The 14,702-nt window shown below is 43.3% G+C and overlaps 1 protein-coding gene across 1 annotated transcript in view; it reads right to left on the bottom strand.

Annotated features, from left to right (window-relative positions):
* Positions 1–14,702, bottom strand: part of HMCN1 (hemicentin 1) — a 211,653-nt gene that overhangs the window by 17,233 nt on the left and 179,718 nt on the right. Inside the window, exons 90-98 of the mRNA XM_052801508.1 lie at positions 14,016–14,186; positions 12,595–12,765; positions 10,750–10,920; positions 7,980–8,150; positions 7,370–7,519; positions 6,905–7,042; positions 6,480–6,601; positions 4,718–4,955; positions 2,965–3,027 (exon numbers count right to left, since the gene is read on the bottom strand). Of these exons, the coding sequence (XP_052657468.1) occupies positions 2,965–3,027; positions 4,718–4,955; positions 6,480–6,601; positions 6,905–7,042; positions 7,370–7,519; positions 7,980–8,150; positions 10,750–10,920; positions 12,595–12,765; positions 14,016–14,186 (1,395 nt within the window). The remainder of the gene's footprint in view (positions 1–2,964; positions 3,028–4,717; positions 4,956–6,479; positions 6,602–6,904; positions 7,043–7,369; positions 7,520–7,979; positions 8,151–10,749; positions 10,921–12,594; positions 12,766–14,015; positions 14,187–14,702) is intronic.

Genomic DNA, 14,702 nt, shown 5'->3' with positions numbered 1-14,702 from the left:
CAAGTGCTTAGCATCTTATGTTTTCTTTCAAAGTTTGAATGAGTCCCATAACTGAGTTACGGTGGGCTAGGGTAGGAGTATGAAAAATTTCAAGGCCTGTTTTATCTGTTAAAAACATAGAGGGGTAAAACTATATTTGGACTAGGAATTGTTTCTTTTTTTTGGTGATTTTAGCGCCATACTGTATTCCACGGACACTGTATGCTTAAGCAGTGGTTTAATGTTACTAGGAGATAATGTCTCATGTTTTGGGCGTATATGTTTTGCATATATGAATCCAATACTTAGGGTTAAGAGTTGGAAACCCAAAGGCCAGAAATCTGTGGCCCTCATATAATCTGAAGACATAAAGAAGATGATTTAGCATCAGAAGGACTAGTGCTTTATATGCTGGCTTAGTATGCAAATAATACTTTGTGAAGGCTTTTTGGTTAATTTAGGCATAGGGTTACACTAGGGTTTGGGAAACCAACACCCCAGGAGCCTTATTCATTGATGAGTTGAACCGGGTCAGAAGAGTTGCTATTGGTAGGGGTCTCAAAGACTCCAGTAGTCTTTAACTGAATAGATGAATCTGGTAATTAATTAATAGCCTCTAACCCTGAGTTTAAGATTATGAAATTTGGAGCAGGTATTCCCTCTGTGGTATAGATTCTGGGGATGAAGTTTGCAGATTTTTGACTGTTGAGATGTCTGTCCCTTAGTTGTCGTTGGGCATTGCCTTTGTGTTTGGAGTCTGAAGTTCCAGGACCCTGCTTTTTTGGTGTACTTTACAGAGCTGAAATTTGCGCTGATGTCATTCATTGCCTGTAAATACGTAATAGTATTTTTTACTGCATAGATGGGTACGTTATATTCTGGTTTAATGTTTAGGAAACTACAGTGTCGGAAACCCATTTTATTGATTGCTATTATTGGTATTATTGATCCTACCCAGTGCTTAGACTAAACCCATCTGTTATGGGTTTGTGTGGTGCGTTTTTTTTGGTAGCGGGGAGGGGACGGAGGGGTGGCTCCTGTGAGAAGCTGCTAGAAGCTTCCCCGGCTCCCAGTCGGACCCGCCTCTGGCCCAGGCCGACCCCATCAGTGACAGCGGTAGCGCCTCTGGGAGAACAGATTTCAGAAGGGGAACCTGCAGTGAGGAGGGGGATTGGAATGCGAGAGGAACACCTCTGCAGATAGCGAGGTCCGTGAGGAAGGAGGTGCGCCTGAGGAGGTGGATGCCCCTGCAGCCCGTGGTGAGATGGCAGGCTGTCCCCCCCCAGGCCATGGAGGGGAGCGGGGGAGCGGCGGCCCCCGAAGATGGCCGTGACTCCATGGGAGAGCCCGCGCTGGAGCAGCGTGTGACTGAAGATCGGCCCGCAGAAAGGACCCACGCCAGGGAAGTTCGGCAAGAGCTGAAGCCCGCGGAAAGGACCCACGCCAGGGAAGTTTGTGAGCAACTGCAGCCCACGGAAAAGGACTCACGCTGGAGAAGTTCGTGAAGGACTGTGTCCTGTGGGAGGGACCCCACGGTGGAGCAGGGGACGAGTGAGGAGTCCTCCCCCCGAGGAGGAAGGAGCGGCAGAGACCAGGTGGGGCGAGCTGACGAGAACCGGGAGTGGGGTTGAGCCAGGAAGAAGGGAGGAGTGGGGGGAAGGTGGTCTAAGGTTTGGTTTTACTTCCTAATATCCTTGTTTTGTTTTGATTTGTAGTAAATTAAATTGGTTTTGTTTCTTCCCCAAGTTGCACCTGTCTTTTGCCTGTGACCATAAGTGGTGAGCGATCCCTCCCAGTCCTTATCTCGACCCACGAGCCTGCCTTTATATTTTCTCCTCATCCCACCGTGGCCGGGGTGGGGGGGCAGGGAGTGAGAGAGCGGCTGCGTGGTGCTTTGTTACCGGCTGGGCTGAAACCACGACAGTGGAAAATTGTTTTAGCGACCTTATTTTCAGCTTTCCTGGTTTTAAACCTTTTGGATAGTGTAATGTTTGTTTCTTGTAGAATTTCTTTAATTTGTAAGCTTTCAAGGGGCAATGAAATAAGTCCACAGAATTATATCAGATGATTTTTCCCTAAAACAAATGTGACTCAGTCGACAGCTAAAACGCTTATAACCTTCTCTTGACTTCCATCCCCCAAGCAGGAACTTGTGTGCAGTTGTCTAGGTTGCCGTCATTCATCCTTCCCTCCACACAGATCATGCGAGTGCTTCACTACTTTGCAGGCTCAGCAGATCCTGTAGCTCAGTGTACCCCCGTTGTACCTGGGGTACTGATGAAAAGCTGTCTGGGCACTACTTCTATTCTAGATGAGTACAGAAGTGAAGTCTTCACCTGGCTTTGGATCCACACCCTTTCATCAAGGGTAACTTACACTTTTTGAAGTATGCACTGCATGCTTTGAAACTCTAGATAAAGGTGATGTGGTTGAGTACTGCATCCAGCTCTGGGGCCCCCAGCACAAGACAGACACGGGCCTCTTAGAGCAGCTCCAGAGGAGGCCACGGAAATGGTCAGAGGGCTGGAACACCTCTGCTATGGACAAAGGCTGAGAGAGTTGGGGTTGTTTAGCCTGGGGAAAAGAAGGATCCGGGGAGACCTTATTGCAGCCTTTCAGTATATAGAGGGCTTATAAGAAAGACGGTGAGAATTTTTACCAGGCCCTGTAGGCGACCTGGTAAAGGGCCAGGACAAGGGGTAACAGTTTTAAACTAAAAGAGGGTAGATTTAGATTGGAAATAAATACTAAATTTTTTATGATGAGGGTGGTGAGACACTGGAACAGGTTGTCCAGAGAAGCTGTGAATGCCCCCTCCCTGGAAGTGTTCAAGCTCAGGTTGGACAGGGCTTTCAGCAACCTGATCTAGTGAAAGAGGTCCCTGCCTGTGGCAGTGGGGTGGAACTGGATGATCTTTAAAGGTCCCTTCCAACTCAAACCATTCTATGAGTCTATGATTACACACTACCCTTTTCACATCATTACCTGAACAGTAAGGCCCAGTGGAGTCCAAACCAAACCCAGCAGGGCACTGATTGCTACGATCTCCTGTATGGTAAAGGAAGCACATGTTACTTGTGGGTGAAAATATGGCCATTTTATTACTTTTAAAAAACCCTTTAACATTAAGACTTGCAGCCCAGCTATTTATAAAATATTTATTATACTTGGACACTAAAATAGAAACTTTTAAAAATCTAGATTTCAGTGGTTTTTCTACTTGGGCAGTAAAAGTCAGTAGTACATGGTTTTTGCTCTTTTGAAAAACTTTAAACCGGTGGGGGGTTTCCCTCAGAGTGACTGCAAGTTGCATCCCAGCCTAATACATCCTGCAACATTCCTCCATAAAGTTTTCCTTATTAAAAGAACAAAGACCATTCAGTTTCACTTCACGTAAAAGGAGGGAAATAAACCCAAACCAAACAAATCACCATGTCATAGATTGTGAGAAGTCACTGTAGAAGAACACAAGTGCGTACTATGAACTGTAGTGCAAAACTCCGGTAGAGACTGCTCAAAGACCACATATATTTTGCTTCTTGAAAATTGATTCAATGAATATGAAATTTTTAAAAAAGCAGTATATTAATTGTTGGAGGAAATAAATGCAAGTTCAGTAAAGGCCTGGCCAGATTTATGCATAGGCATAACTTGATCTGGAGACTTCCTTTTATCAGACCTCTTTTTAAAACAGAAGAAATAATCTTATTTGGTTTCCAAATTGCACAATCAGTTCATAGCCTGGCAAGTGGGAAGATAATTATTTTACTTCATTTAGAATGTTGTTATTGAAAAGAAAGACTGAGATGGGCAATCCCACTGTTTCATTTACTTTCAAACCTCAGTTCTTTCTCTATTACGTAAAAAGAGCCAAATATTATGACTTCTCAAAGGAAAACCCACTTACACAAATATATGCCCTACTCCTTAAGATCACTTAGGTAAAAGGCAGCAGTTAGTAATGCTAAGGCACAGTACAACAGATGATGGAGCTACTAGCTTGCCACCTCTGTGTTAGGAGTCAGGAAATTTACAGACCGTACATAAGCATGTGTCTACACAGCGCTGCATAACTGTGCACAATTCATATCTGGCCTTAAAAAATGTATCCATAAAGTACCAGTCAAGTTTTCAAGCTGCAGCTCAGCATCATATTTTCTGTATATACCAAATAATTCCAGAGAAGTTCAATCTGAGGAATGACTTAGGACATTTTACCCATTTAGTGCTGAATTTTGAATGTTCTTCTACCTCATTACTACCTTACTTATGTTTATGTGGTTTTTGCTGTGAGAAGAAGATTCACAATCCTTTTTCTCAACAGCTATGCAAAAACCAAACCCAAACATAAAAACCCACCAATGCTTGACCACACACAAAAGCGACAGTAATTTCATTTTAGAGAATGAAAGGTACATGCAAGGAAATGGAGAAATATTTTAGGCTGGCTACCTGAAGCTACTGGTGATGCTAATAGCAGCATCAGCAAATGCAGACGTACATCATCGATGAGAACTACAGGTGAAGAGTAAGTGCAAACTGCAACAGCTTTTACATATTAGTCTATGGGTATGTTAACAAGACACGTAAGTCCCAGGATCTACAATAAAATTACCCAAGTTTCACAGAATTTCCTCTTTCAAGGCCATAACCGGCTTTTGAGAATACAGGTAATGAATTTTAGGAAGATAGGATATTATGTTTCCATTGTTTTATTTTTGTGAAAGATTAACAATACCTTTTGCTATAGAAGCATGGATTTTAAAAGCCATAGTTTCTTCCAGTGGGTTGTACTCTGTTGTAATAGAGGAAGCATGGAGTGTTTCCACCAAGAAAGGCATCTTTCCTTTAGTGTAATCATAGGTGATAGTGTGGTTCCATGTATAGGGAACACTAACTCCATCTATAGTGAAGAGACGAGTAGAATGGGCATACAGTTGCCCAGGACCAGTTTGAATATAGTCTTCTGTATAATCCTGAAACAGCAAAATTCAGGCATCAGCCACTGAGTACAGCCAACACCACTGCGGTCTTTGTATTTTAAAGTCGTATGAGATGTATTCCAAGAAACATTTTTTTTTCTTAACAGCTGAACATATCATATTTCACACAACACATGCCTTTTTTACTCTTATTTTAACTGTTGAATCTTAACAGCATCTGGTACATTTCTTCAAATAAGAAACAGGCTGTGGTACTGAGGAACCTGATGACAGGGGCCTCAGGAGAGCATCTGCAAAATCTGAAAATGATCTTATTGTTCTGTAACAATCTTTTGAGGTCTAAATATTTTTTGTGTTTCTAAGTCAGATGCTGACAACATGTGCTAAATAAACAATCAGTAGAGAAAAATTCTGCCACTGAAAAAAGGTATAAATATTGGACATGCTATATATTGCAGTGTATTGAAATATCAAGAACTTCATGTATATTTATTGTACTGTGGGATTAATATATTAAAACAATTTCACTGGTTACCTACCACTAACTAATTACCACCTTTACAGAAACAATGGTAAAGAATATTCTTTCTTGTACAGTAAAACAAATTATCAAGCACCTGGTTTTAAACCAAAACTTTAATACCACATATTGTATTAAGCAAAATGTTTGTCATGTGATACACTAAACTAAAAGCTAGAAAAACAATTCGTTTGAACTCCATCTTTCTATCAGGAGTACAACGTCAGTGATAGAAGCTATCTTACTAGGAGCAGTAGAGAGTATCTCCAAGAACCAACAGGCAGAGCAATTCAGTAGCGAGATTATAGCCTTTTGCCATACGATCGTGCAAACTGCCCTCTCTAATCATTCCTGAAAAAGTTCATAGAGAAGTGTCATTCTTTGAAAAAGCAAATTCTGCAAAACTTTTCATATGAATTGCATAATAGGACTGTTTGCCATAATAGATATCTCCACAAGAGAAAGTTTTGATGCTATAGCAGAGAAAGAAGCACATCATTAACAGCATCATGACAGCGTGCATGATAACACCACACCCTGTGTTGCAATCCAATTCAGAATCTGTTAATTCCCTGTCTTTGCAAATTCATCAGCCACAGGAATGTTTCTCTGCCAGACTACGTGTAATTGTAGCTGCAAATGAATCATCAGTGATATTGAGAAATTTTTGCAAGGTGCCATGGTATAAGAGAGCTGGTGTCATCCTCAGGAAAGGCAAAATGTCAGACAGGTTTAAGATGCACCTTTATAACTCTATTGAAAGCAACACCTGACATGCCTGCCTGTGATAACTAGCCCCAAAGACACTTCTCAACACTACCTTCTACCATCTAAAAACCTTGAGTGACCCGTACTACCTTCCCAATGACAAGTTCTTGTTTTTAAAGGCAATGTGAACATCTGTCAGTTAAACCAGGCACAGAATAAGTCACATACTATAAAACAGTTTTCAGGCCTTAGTGTCTACTGCTTGAATATAGATGAGAGATGAAGTATGTATCAATGAGAGAAGGGGGTGGTATCTCGAGCAGCTTTACCTTCACGTCAACATCAGCTACTGACTGGAGCTGCAGCACGTGGCCACTCACAACAACATCCAGCAGCAAGGCTCCATCCAAATCCAAGCCCCTGGCAATATGAGTCATTCGCAGAACCTCACCTATGAATTTTAACAGCACATTGATTTATAAAACATCTTAACCAGAGACTCATGTTAGCCACACAGTATCTGAATTGGGATCCCTTGACCAGCATACCATGCCTATAATAAAAAATTTCACATTTTTCAAATCACAGCTCTAAAAGCTGTATTTAAGCCTCAGAAAGCCATAGTCATTCAGAAATATTGGTGTAAGCACAAGACTCAAAATTCAGCAACAGTTATTGTGCTATTTTTTAAGAACTGCAGATTCTATCAAGCTTATTGGAAACAGAAAGAGATGGTATATCACAGGTAACGAACCAGTGGCAAACTCCACTTGAGTTTCTCTCTTGAAGACTGCATCAGTGAGCGTAAAACCATTCATTGCTTCTCCAATTTCTTTTGCAGTTGTCCAATAAACTGGGCTGAGTATAGAAACAAGCTTTCTCATCACTGGACCTGAAAGAAATGCAACATAACATTGGAGAGTTTTTTTCCTATCATGCGACCCACATCTGTAGGAGTTAATTTGAAGACCTAACAGTAGTGTAACCCTTAAGATTTAAACCAGCAAAAATAGATATTGCTATATTCAGAGGAACCATTTTACAAATATTAATGTACTAGAAGTCAATATTGAAGATTCCCTTTTCCTCTCTCTGTCTATGGAAAGTTTAGATCAGTTTCTTCAGTGACACTTAATGAAATGAAGTGCTGAAAACTGGCATTGCACAGAATTCAGCCTGGGTCAAGGAAAAAGGTGATAAAAAGTAATAAAAAGCCTACCAAGGCTCCGAGGGACGTTTGTAATCTTTGCTTGTATTACTCTAGTTTCAGAGTCAGGACTGTCTGTTACTGTGGTATTCAGGAAAGCAATTCCAAATTCAATATCATTAATGTTTCCAATGATGCTGCCTTTGGCACGTGAAGGCCCACCTGTGCAGGGGAGGGAAGGGAGAAAGGAAAAAAAAAAGGCCCATGTGAAAACTCTACGGTCTGATATTTTGGGGGAGAGAAAATTGAGAAATATTGTCCAGCATTTTAAGAAGTAAGGATACTTCTGCGTATATTACTACTTTATTTGCAAAAGTAAAGCTCACAACCTGCAAATAACAGGATGCTGTACATATGTGGTCTGAGATACATGCACAGTAACATGGGAATCGCCTTATGCACTCACCCCTGTCTGAAAAGTGACAATTGTTTAACAGCATACTCTAGTGCTATGTAGCAGGTTAACAAAAAATTTATCCAGCTGAAGTTGCAGGGGAGATTTAAGCCAAAAAAATTAAATTACTTGGTCAACTGGCCAAGACATGGGAGAGTACTGGTCAAATCAGGAGCGCCACAGGCTTTCACCATGTTGTCATTGCGTGCAGGCTGTAAATTAACTCACCAGGACATGCTTGGGTGTTACACCTGGATATTTGGAAGGAGTCTCCAGGACAAGGACGTCCATGATTTAACGGGGCTGGATTGCTGCACAGGCGTATTCGGGTCTGCTCTCCTCCTCCACAAGAGGCAGAGCACTGGCTCCATGTTTGCCACTGCCCCCAGTTTCCATCCACTGAAGATACAAAGAATGAAGAAAGTGACTTTTCATTTTAAAGGTGTCAGGCTGCAGCAGTGATGCTTTAGTGTCATTCCTTTTTGATGGAACCAATGTGTTAGAGAAAAGAAATAGCTCAAAGGATGACAAAAACACCTTAATGGGCAGGCATGAACATTTCTCCCTTCAGAAACACACCACCTTCAAAATTTTGTTTGTCTATCAGCTGTACCACAAACAAGGAGTCTCCTCCAGGGATGTTTCCAGTATAATGGTTGGGGATTTAGCAAGAGCTACATAAAATTCTTCCCTAAGTCATGTTGAAGAGGTACCACGTCATGGCTGACCAGGGAAGCTTTGTACGGTATAAACTACATGTGTCACTCCGCACAATCATGCAAGTCCTCCCTAAGGGTGGCACACAGAGGTCCAGCGTGCAGGTAATTTGCTCAGCTGGTGTTCAGGACTTCTGCCAGCCACACCCTCCAGGAGGTTCTGCAGAGATGCCCCCTGCCAGTCTCTGTGTCTGTTACCTGAAAGGATCAGGCTCCACAGAAACCGATTTCAAAACTGAAAAAACATTGTCACATGTATGCAGACCCATCACAAACCAGTTGATAAAGAACAGCTGTCAATGTTCAGAATCTCCTGTCATACTTTTTGGTAGCCTATCACTAGAGACAATCTATTTGTCTAGAGCTTTGAGTGCTTCTACTCCTACAGAGAAAATATCTGAGGTTGCATGGGTATAAAACCGATGGAAGAGTACAAGAAACCAAACAAAACATAAATCTTGCAAATAAGGAACACATGTTCTATCTAGCCAAACACTCTACAAGAGGTCAATCAGAGTTGGCTTGAACTACACATGTGGGAGTCTGCACAGCCTCGATAACAACAGGTGATACAATAGGACCATGACTGGACATTGAACAGAGTAATCTAGAAATGCCTGATCTGATATGGTATTTGCCCAAAACTAGCAATGGTAAGAGGAAAGTAACAATTAAAACTTTGCTTAAGACAACCGGTAGCCAAAATAACAGTAACAAGGGAACTGAAAAGAATTATAAAAGCAGCATGAAAGTTTGTGATTGGGCAGGATAAACCCAAGCAAGAGGAGGGTAAACACGGAACAGTCAAACTGGACTTGACACTGTAACCTTGTCGTGGTTTAACCCCAGCCAGCAACTAAACACCACGCAGCCACTCACTCACTCCCCCCCACCCAGTGGGATGGGGGAGAAAATCGGGAAAAGAAGCAAAACCTGTGGGTTGAGATAAGAACGGTTTAATAGAACAGAACAGAAGAAACTAATAATGATAATGATAACACTAATAAAATGATGACAGTAATAATAAAAGGATTGGAATGTACAAATGATGCGCAGTGCAATTGCTCACCACCCGCCGACCGACACCCAGCCAGTCCCCCTGCAGCGATTCCCTGCCCCCACTCCCCAGTTCCTATACTGGATGGGACGTCACATGGTATGGAATACCCCGTTGGCCAGTTTGGGTCAGCTGCCCTGGCTGTGTCCTGTGCCAACTTCTTGTGCCCCTCCAGCTTTCTCGCTGGCTGGGCATGAGAAGCTGAAAAATCATTGACTTTAGTTTAAACACTACTGAGCAACAACTGAAGACATCAGTGTTATCAACATTCTTCGCATACTGAACTCAAAACATAGCACTGTACCAGCTACTAGGAAGACAGTTAACTCTATCCCAGCTGAAACCAGGACAAACCTGCATTGAGACCTGATGGAGAATTGTCCTCGCACGCCACGAGCAGCTGGTATCCAGCTCGCAGCGGCTGACGCTATGGGGTGCAGCAAGCAGGGGCCCACACCTGGGGTGTGCGGATGTGGCCTCATCAGGGGCTTTGTTACCAGCATGTAGGTCAGCATGCATGTGGCACAGGTGCGCATAAAGTTGTGCATCTCCCACAGGAGGAGGGTGTGTAAAGGGATGCGCATAGGGGAGGGATTTAATGATTTTTTTTTTATTATATTAGAATTAATAATACAATAATAATAATAATAATCCTCCTCCTCCTCTTCCTCCCTCCTTTCTGGGATGAGTTATAGAAGGGTGTTTAGAAATTTGTAGGTGTTTAGTAAGTCTCTAGCATTGTGGTTTATCTTCCGTATCGCTGATACTGATCCTGAATGTGTAAGTTCGCTGATTGCCCCTCAGTTATGTATTGTCAATAAATCAATTAACTGCTTTGATTATCATTTTACAGCATTTGAGCTGAGCATTTTTCCCTGCTCCTGGAATACATTATGAGAGTTCACTGGGAGCCTCATAAACTGTATTTACTGTAAAAACTAAGTAGAATTATTAGGTATAGGAGAGATTTTCATATGCTATTTCCTGTTTTGAATTAGTCCACCTCATTTGGGGAAAATCTAACATGTAAAGGGGGAAATCCTTGTAAGGTGACAGTCATTTAAAGAAAAAGTGAGAGTGGATCATTAGATTGTATGAAATTGTAAGTAATTACAGGAATGTCCTCCATTCCTTTCATAATATGAAAATCTCACATACGTTATGTATACCCTGAAGTCTTCCAGGGAAAGCTGCATTTAATTTCTCTGTTAGTCCGAGCACTCACCAGGGCACAGTTCAGTGCTGCATCTCTGGATCTGCATGTCAGCCCCTGCGCATGCCCTTCCACCGCTGGCAGGACGAGGATTGTCACAGGTCCGGTATCGCCTCATCTGGCCTCCGTTGCACGTTCGGCTACAAGTTCCCCAACTACTCCATGGGCCCCAGTTTCCATGAACTGTAAAAATAAGTCAGATTTTATGTCTTCCTCTTAATAACAGATACTTAAAACCAGACAGTCAAGCTAGGATAATATTCCTATTGGAGACTAACTTTTAAATTTCTTTTCCCAAAATAAAAATAAAACCCCCAGACAATTAAAGATCTAAGTAAGTTATCTTGTCCAGCATTCAGTGATTTCTCAGAGCGTATTAACCAACTCCAGAACACTGTCAGTCGTAGGAAAAGTACGCAACACATATTATTAACCAAATGAGTCACTACACTTTACTGTGAGATATGAGAGAATCACTTTGCAGTACTTTCTGACAGGACAGTTTTAACACCACTGCCACCACAGGAGGGGACATAGTTGGAATGTATTGGGTTTGTGTGGCACGGTTTTGGTAGTGGGGGGGTTACAGGGGTGGCTTCTGTATAAAGCTACTGGAAGCTTCCCCTATGTCTGACAGAGCCAATACCAGCCGGCTCTAAGACAGACCCACTGCCGGCCAAGGCTGAGCCAATCAGCGATAGTGGTAACGCCTCTGTGATAACAGATTTAAGAAGGAAAAAAAAGTTGCAGGGCACACAGAAACCGCAGCCGGAGAGAGGAGTGAGAACATGCAGGGGAAACAACCCTGCAGACACCAAGGTCAGTGAAGAAGGAGGGGGAGGAGGTGCTCCAGGTGCCGGAGCAGAGATTCCTCTGCAGCCCGTGGGGAAGACCGTGGTGAGGCAGGTTGTCCCCCTGCAGCCCAGGGAGGTCCACGGTGGAGCAGATATCCACCTGCAGCCCGGGGAGGACCCCACGCTGGAGCAGGTGGGTGCCTGAAGGAGGCTGTGACCCTGTGGGAAGCCTGCGCTGGAGCAGGTTTTCTGGCAGGACCTGTGGCCCCATGGAAGGGACCCACGGTGGAGCAGTTCATGAAGAACTGCAGCCCGTGGGAAGGACCCATGTTGGAGAAGTTCGTGGAGAACTGTCTCCTGTGGGAGGGGCCCCACGATGGAGCAGGGGAAGAATGTGATGAATCCTGCCCCTGAAGAGGATGAAGCGGCAGAGACAACATGTGATGAACTGGCCCCAGCCCCCATTCCCCGTCCCCCTGCGCCGCTGGGCGGGTAGGTGGAGAATTTGGGAGTGAAGCTGTGCCCAGGAAGAAGGGAGGGGTGGAGGAAAGGTGTTTTGAAATTTGGTTTTATTTCTCATTACCCTGCTTTGGTTGATTGGCAATAAATTGAGTTAATTTTCCCCAAGTTGAGTCTGTTTTGCCCATGACAGTAATTGGCGAACGATCTCTCCCTGTCCTTATCTCGACCCATGAGCCCTTTGTTACATTTTTTCTCTCCCCTGTCCAGCTGAGGAGGGGGAATGATGGAACAGCTTTGGTGGGCACCTGGCATCCAGCCAGGGTTAACCCACCACAGATAGGTGCGTGACCTCTGACAGTCTGGCAGGACCTTATGAACCAGCTGCTACTGGTTTGTGCTCCTAACAGTTAATATTTAAAATGTCCCAGTCACGCTGACTGATGAAGAGATGCTTTCACTCTTGCCAGGCAGCTAATACCACTTGCCTGTGTTCAGACCCCCTGATTTCTGTGGGAGTGTGTGATTTGTGGAGGGCTTCCTTCTTCTCATGCATACATACAAACCCAGTCAGTGGACAAGCAGCCTGACCCAAAGCACTTACTCGGACAAGGATCACTGTTGCAAAAATCAATTTGCATGTCGTTTCCTTCACATTTGTGGCCCCCAAACTGTGGGGCTGGGTCTGAGCAGTGGCGCGTTCTCTGCCTGCTGCCTCCTCCACAGGACACGGTGCAGGCACTCCAGCTGCTCCATGTGGTCCACTTCCCATCCACTGGCAAGAAAGGCATAGCATGGTACAGTTACAGTCTCTGACATTAGAAATAACAAAGCAAATCAGTGTTACATCAGGGTAAAACTGACTGTAGGATGCTACTGACTCTCTCTGTAGAACATCTAAGCTACATAGGGATTTCTACACAGGGATTTCCAGGAGTGAAACTGTGACATGTCTTTTAAATGACCTGTAAGCCTGACCAGAATCATGGTCAGGGATCACTCAGTCCTCAAGCTCAGTGAGTCTGATATTTCTAGGTATCTGTAAGCAAGTCAAACCATATAAAAAGTAATCCCTGAAATTACCACACTGGGCAGATGGCTGGTACTAGTGCCATCCCCAAAACCCAATCTAGTTGCAGCTGCACTGTCTGAAGATGTAACCATCACCACCTTCTCCCCGCCCCTTCCTAACCAACCTTTGATTTACCGGCTCAGCTGTTTATAGGAGTTATTACTAAATTATCTCATGTGAGCCAGGTTTGAGCAGTTGAATAGTATGGCCTTTGATCTCCCAAGATGTGGTGACACAAACTGTTAAAAACAGGTATATCCATGTGAGCACTTGAGTTGGTGGCTGAGAAGAGGCTGATCAGTCACAAACTAGCTGTAAGCAATAGCATCCTCATCAGCAGCCCATCAAGCCAGAGAAATGTGCAACATTCAGCCCTCAGTTGCTTGACTACCGCAAGGTCAGTTCTCTCTTCTACCAGTTGACAGTTACAGTGGGGACTCAGCTTAGGATCTGGCATGTGCAAAATGGAGTATGAAGCCAGAAGGATCTAGTCTGAACTGCTGCACATTCCATTTAATGAAATTTCCCTTCGTTACCCCTGCACTCAGCCAGATACAGAGGTCAGATTTCAAAAACTTGAGTTTTCCTATCCAGTCATGAAGGACTCATTGAAATGTGGAAGAAAAGGATAAATGAATAACAGAACCTAGGAAAATTTTAAAAAAGAAATGTTTAGGAAACCTGTAATTTAACTGCCAAGGATTTAAAATGCTGCTTTCGCACAGTGGCAGGGTAAAGGAAGAGAGACAAGGATAGGAGAAGAAATCCCATGTGTTAGGTCTTATAAAGGGATGCTAAAGATAGTGACAGGGGCCAGTGAAAAGAAAAGGCTTAAATGAATTTTTTTTTTCAGGGACTACACTTTTAGAACTGGAAAGCTTTCGACATAAAGTAGAATTTGGAAAGGAAATGACAAGTTTGTCATTGTTCTCTTTGTGTCCAACGCATCTTACCTGGGCAGCGTCTCTTGTTGCAAACCTGCATCTGTGCATCAGACCCCTCACAGTATGATCCATCATGGGAGGGAGGAGGGTTATTGCAGAGCCTCAGTCGTGTCTGAGTACCTTTCCCACAAGTCTCGCTGCAAGGACTCCATGGCAGCCAAGAACTCCACTCACCATCAACTGCAAAGGCAGCACAGCTATAAAACTGTTTCAATTATACAGTTGCTTTAACATGAAATTACAGCTCCACAGCCTAAGGCAAAAAAGCTACATTGTTCAATATCAATAAATGAAATATTCTGAATAAGCCCTTGAAAAAACCTTTGCCTTGAGCAACAGCTAAAATGAATCAGCAGTTTCCAGAAGAGAGATCAATTCTTTCCTTTTCGTTTTCTGAATACATCACTTCACCTCACTACAATCTTGGAACAACAGAACTGAACTCTTGATCAGATCTGGTGTTTTCATAAGTTACCTGGTTCTGACTGTCCTGTGCTAGGCTGAAGGTCTCAGCAGGGGAAGGGGCATGCTAGCTAAAAGCTGGCACACAGCTTCATTGGCTAGCAGTAAGCAGGAGCCAGAACTGATTTTGTTGCCAAGATCTAGAGAAATTAATCTCTAGATGGTGGATGAACATTTAGCATTGCAGTGGTAGCAAAGCCAGTGAAAAAGGGAAAAATCAATATCATAAAAATT

This window comes from Harpia harpyja, chromosome 11, assembly GCF_026419915.1.
Source record: "Harpia harpyja isolate bHarHar1 chromosome 11, bHarHar1 primary haplotype, whole genome shotgun sequence".
NCBI lineage: Eukaryota > Metazoa > Chordata > Aves > Accipitriformes > Accipitridae > Harpia > Harpia harpyja.
This window is presented reverse-complemented; position numbering and strand designations above follow the sequence as displayed.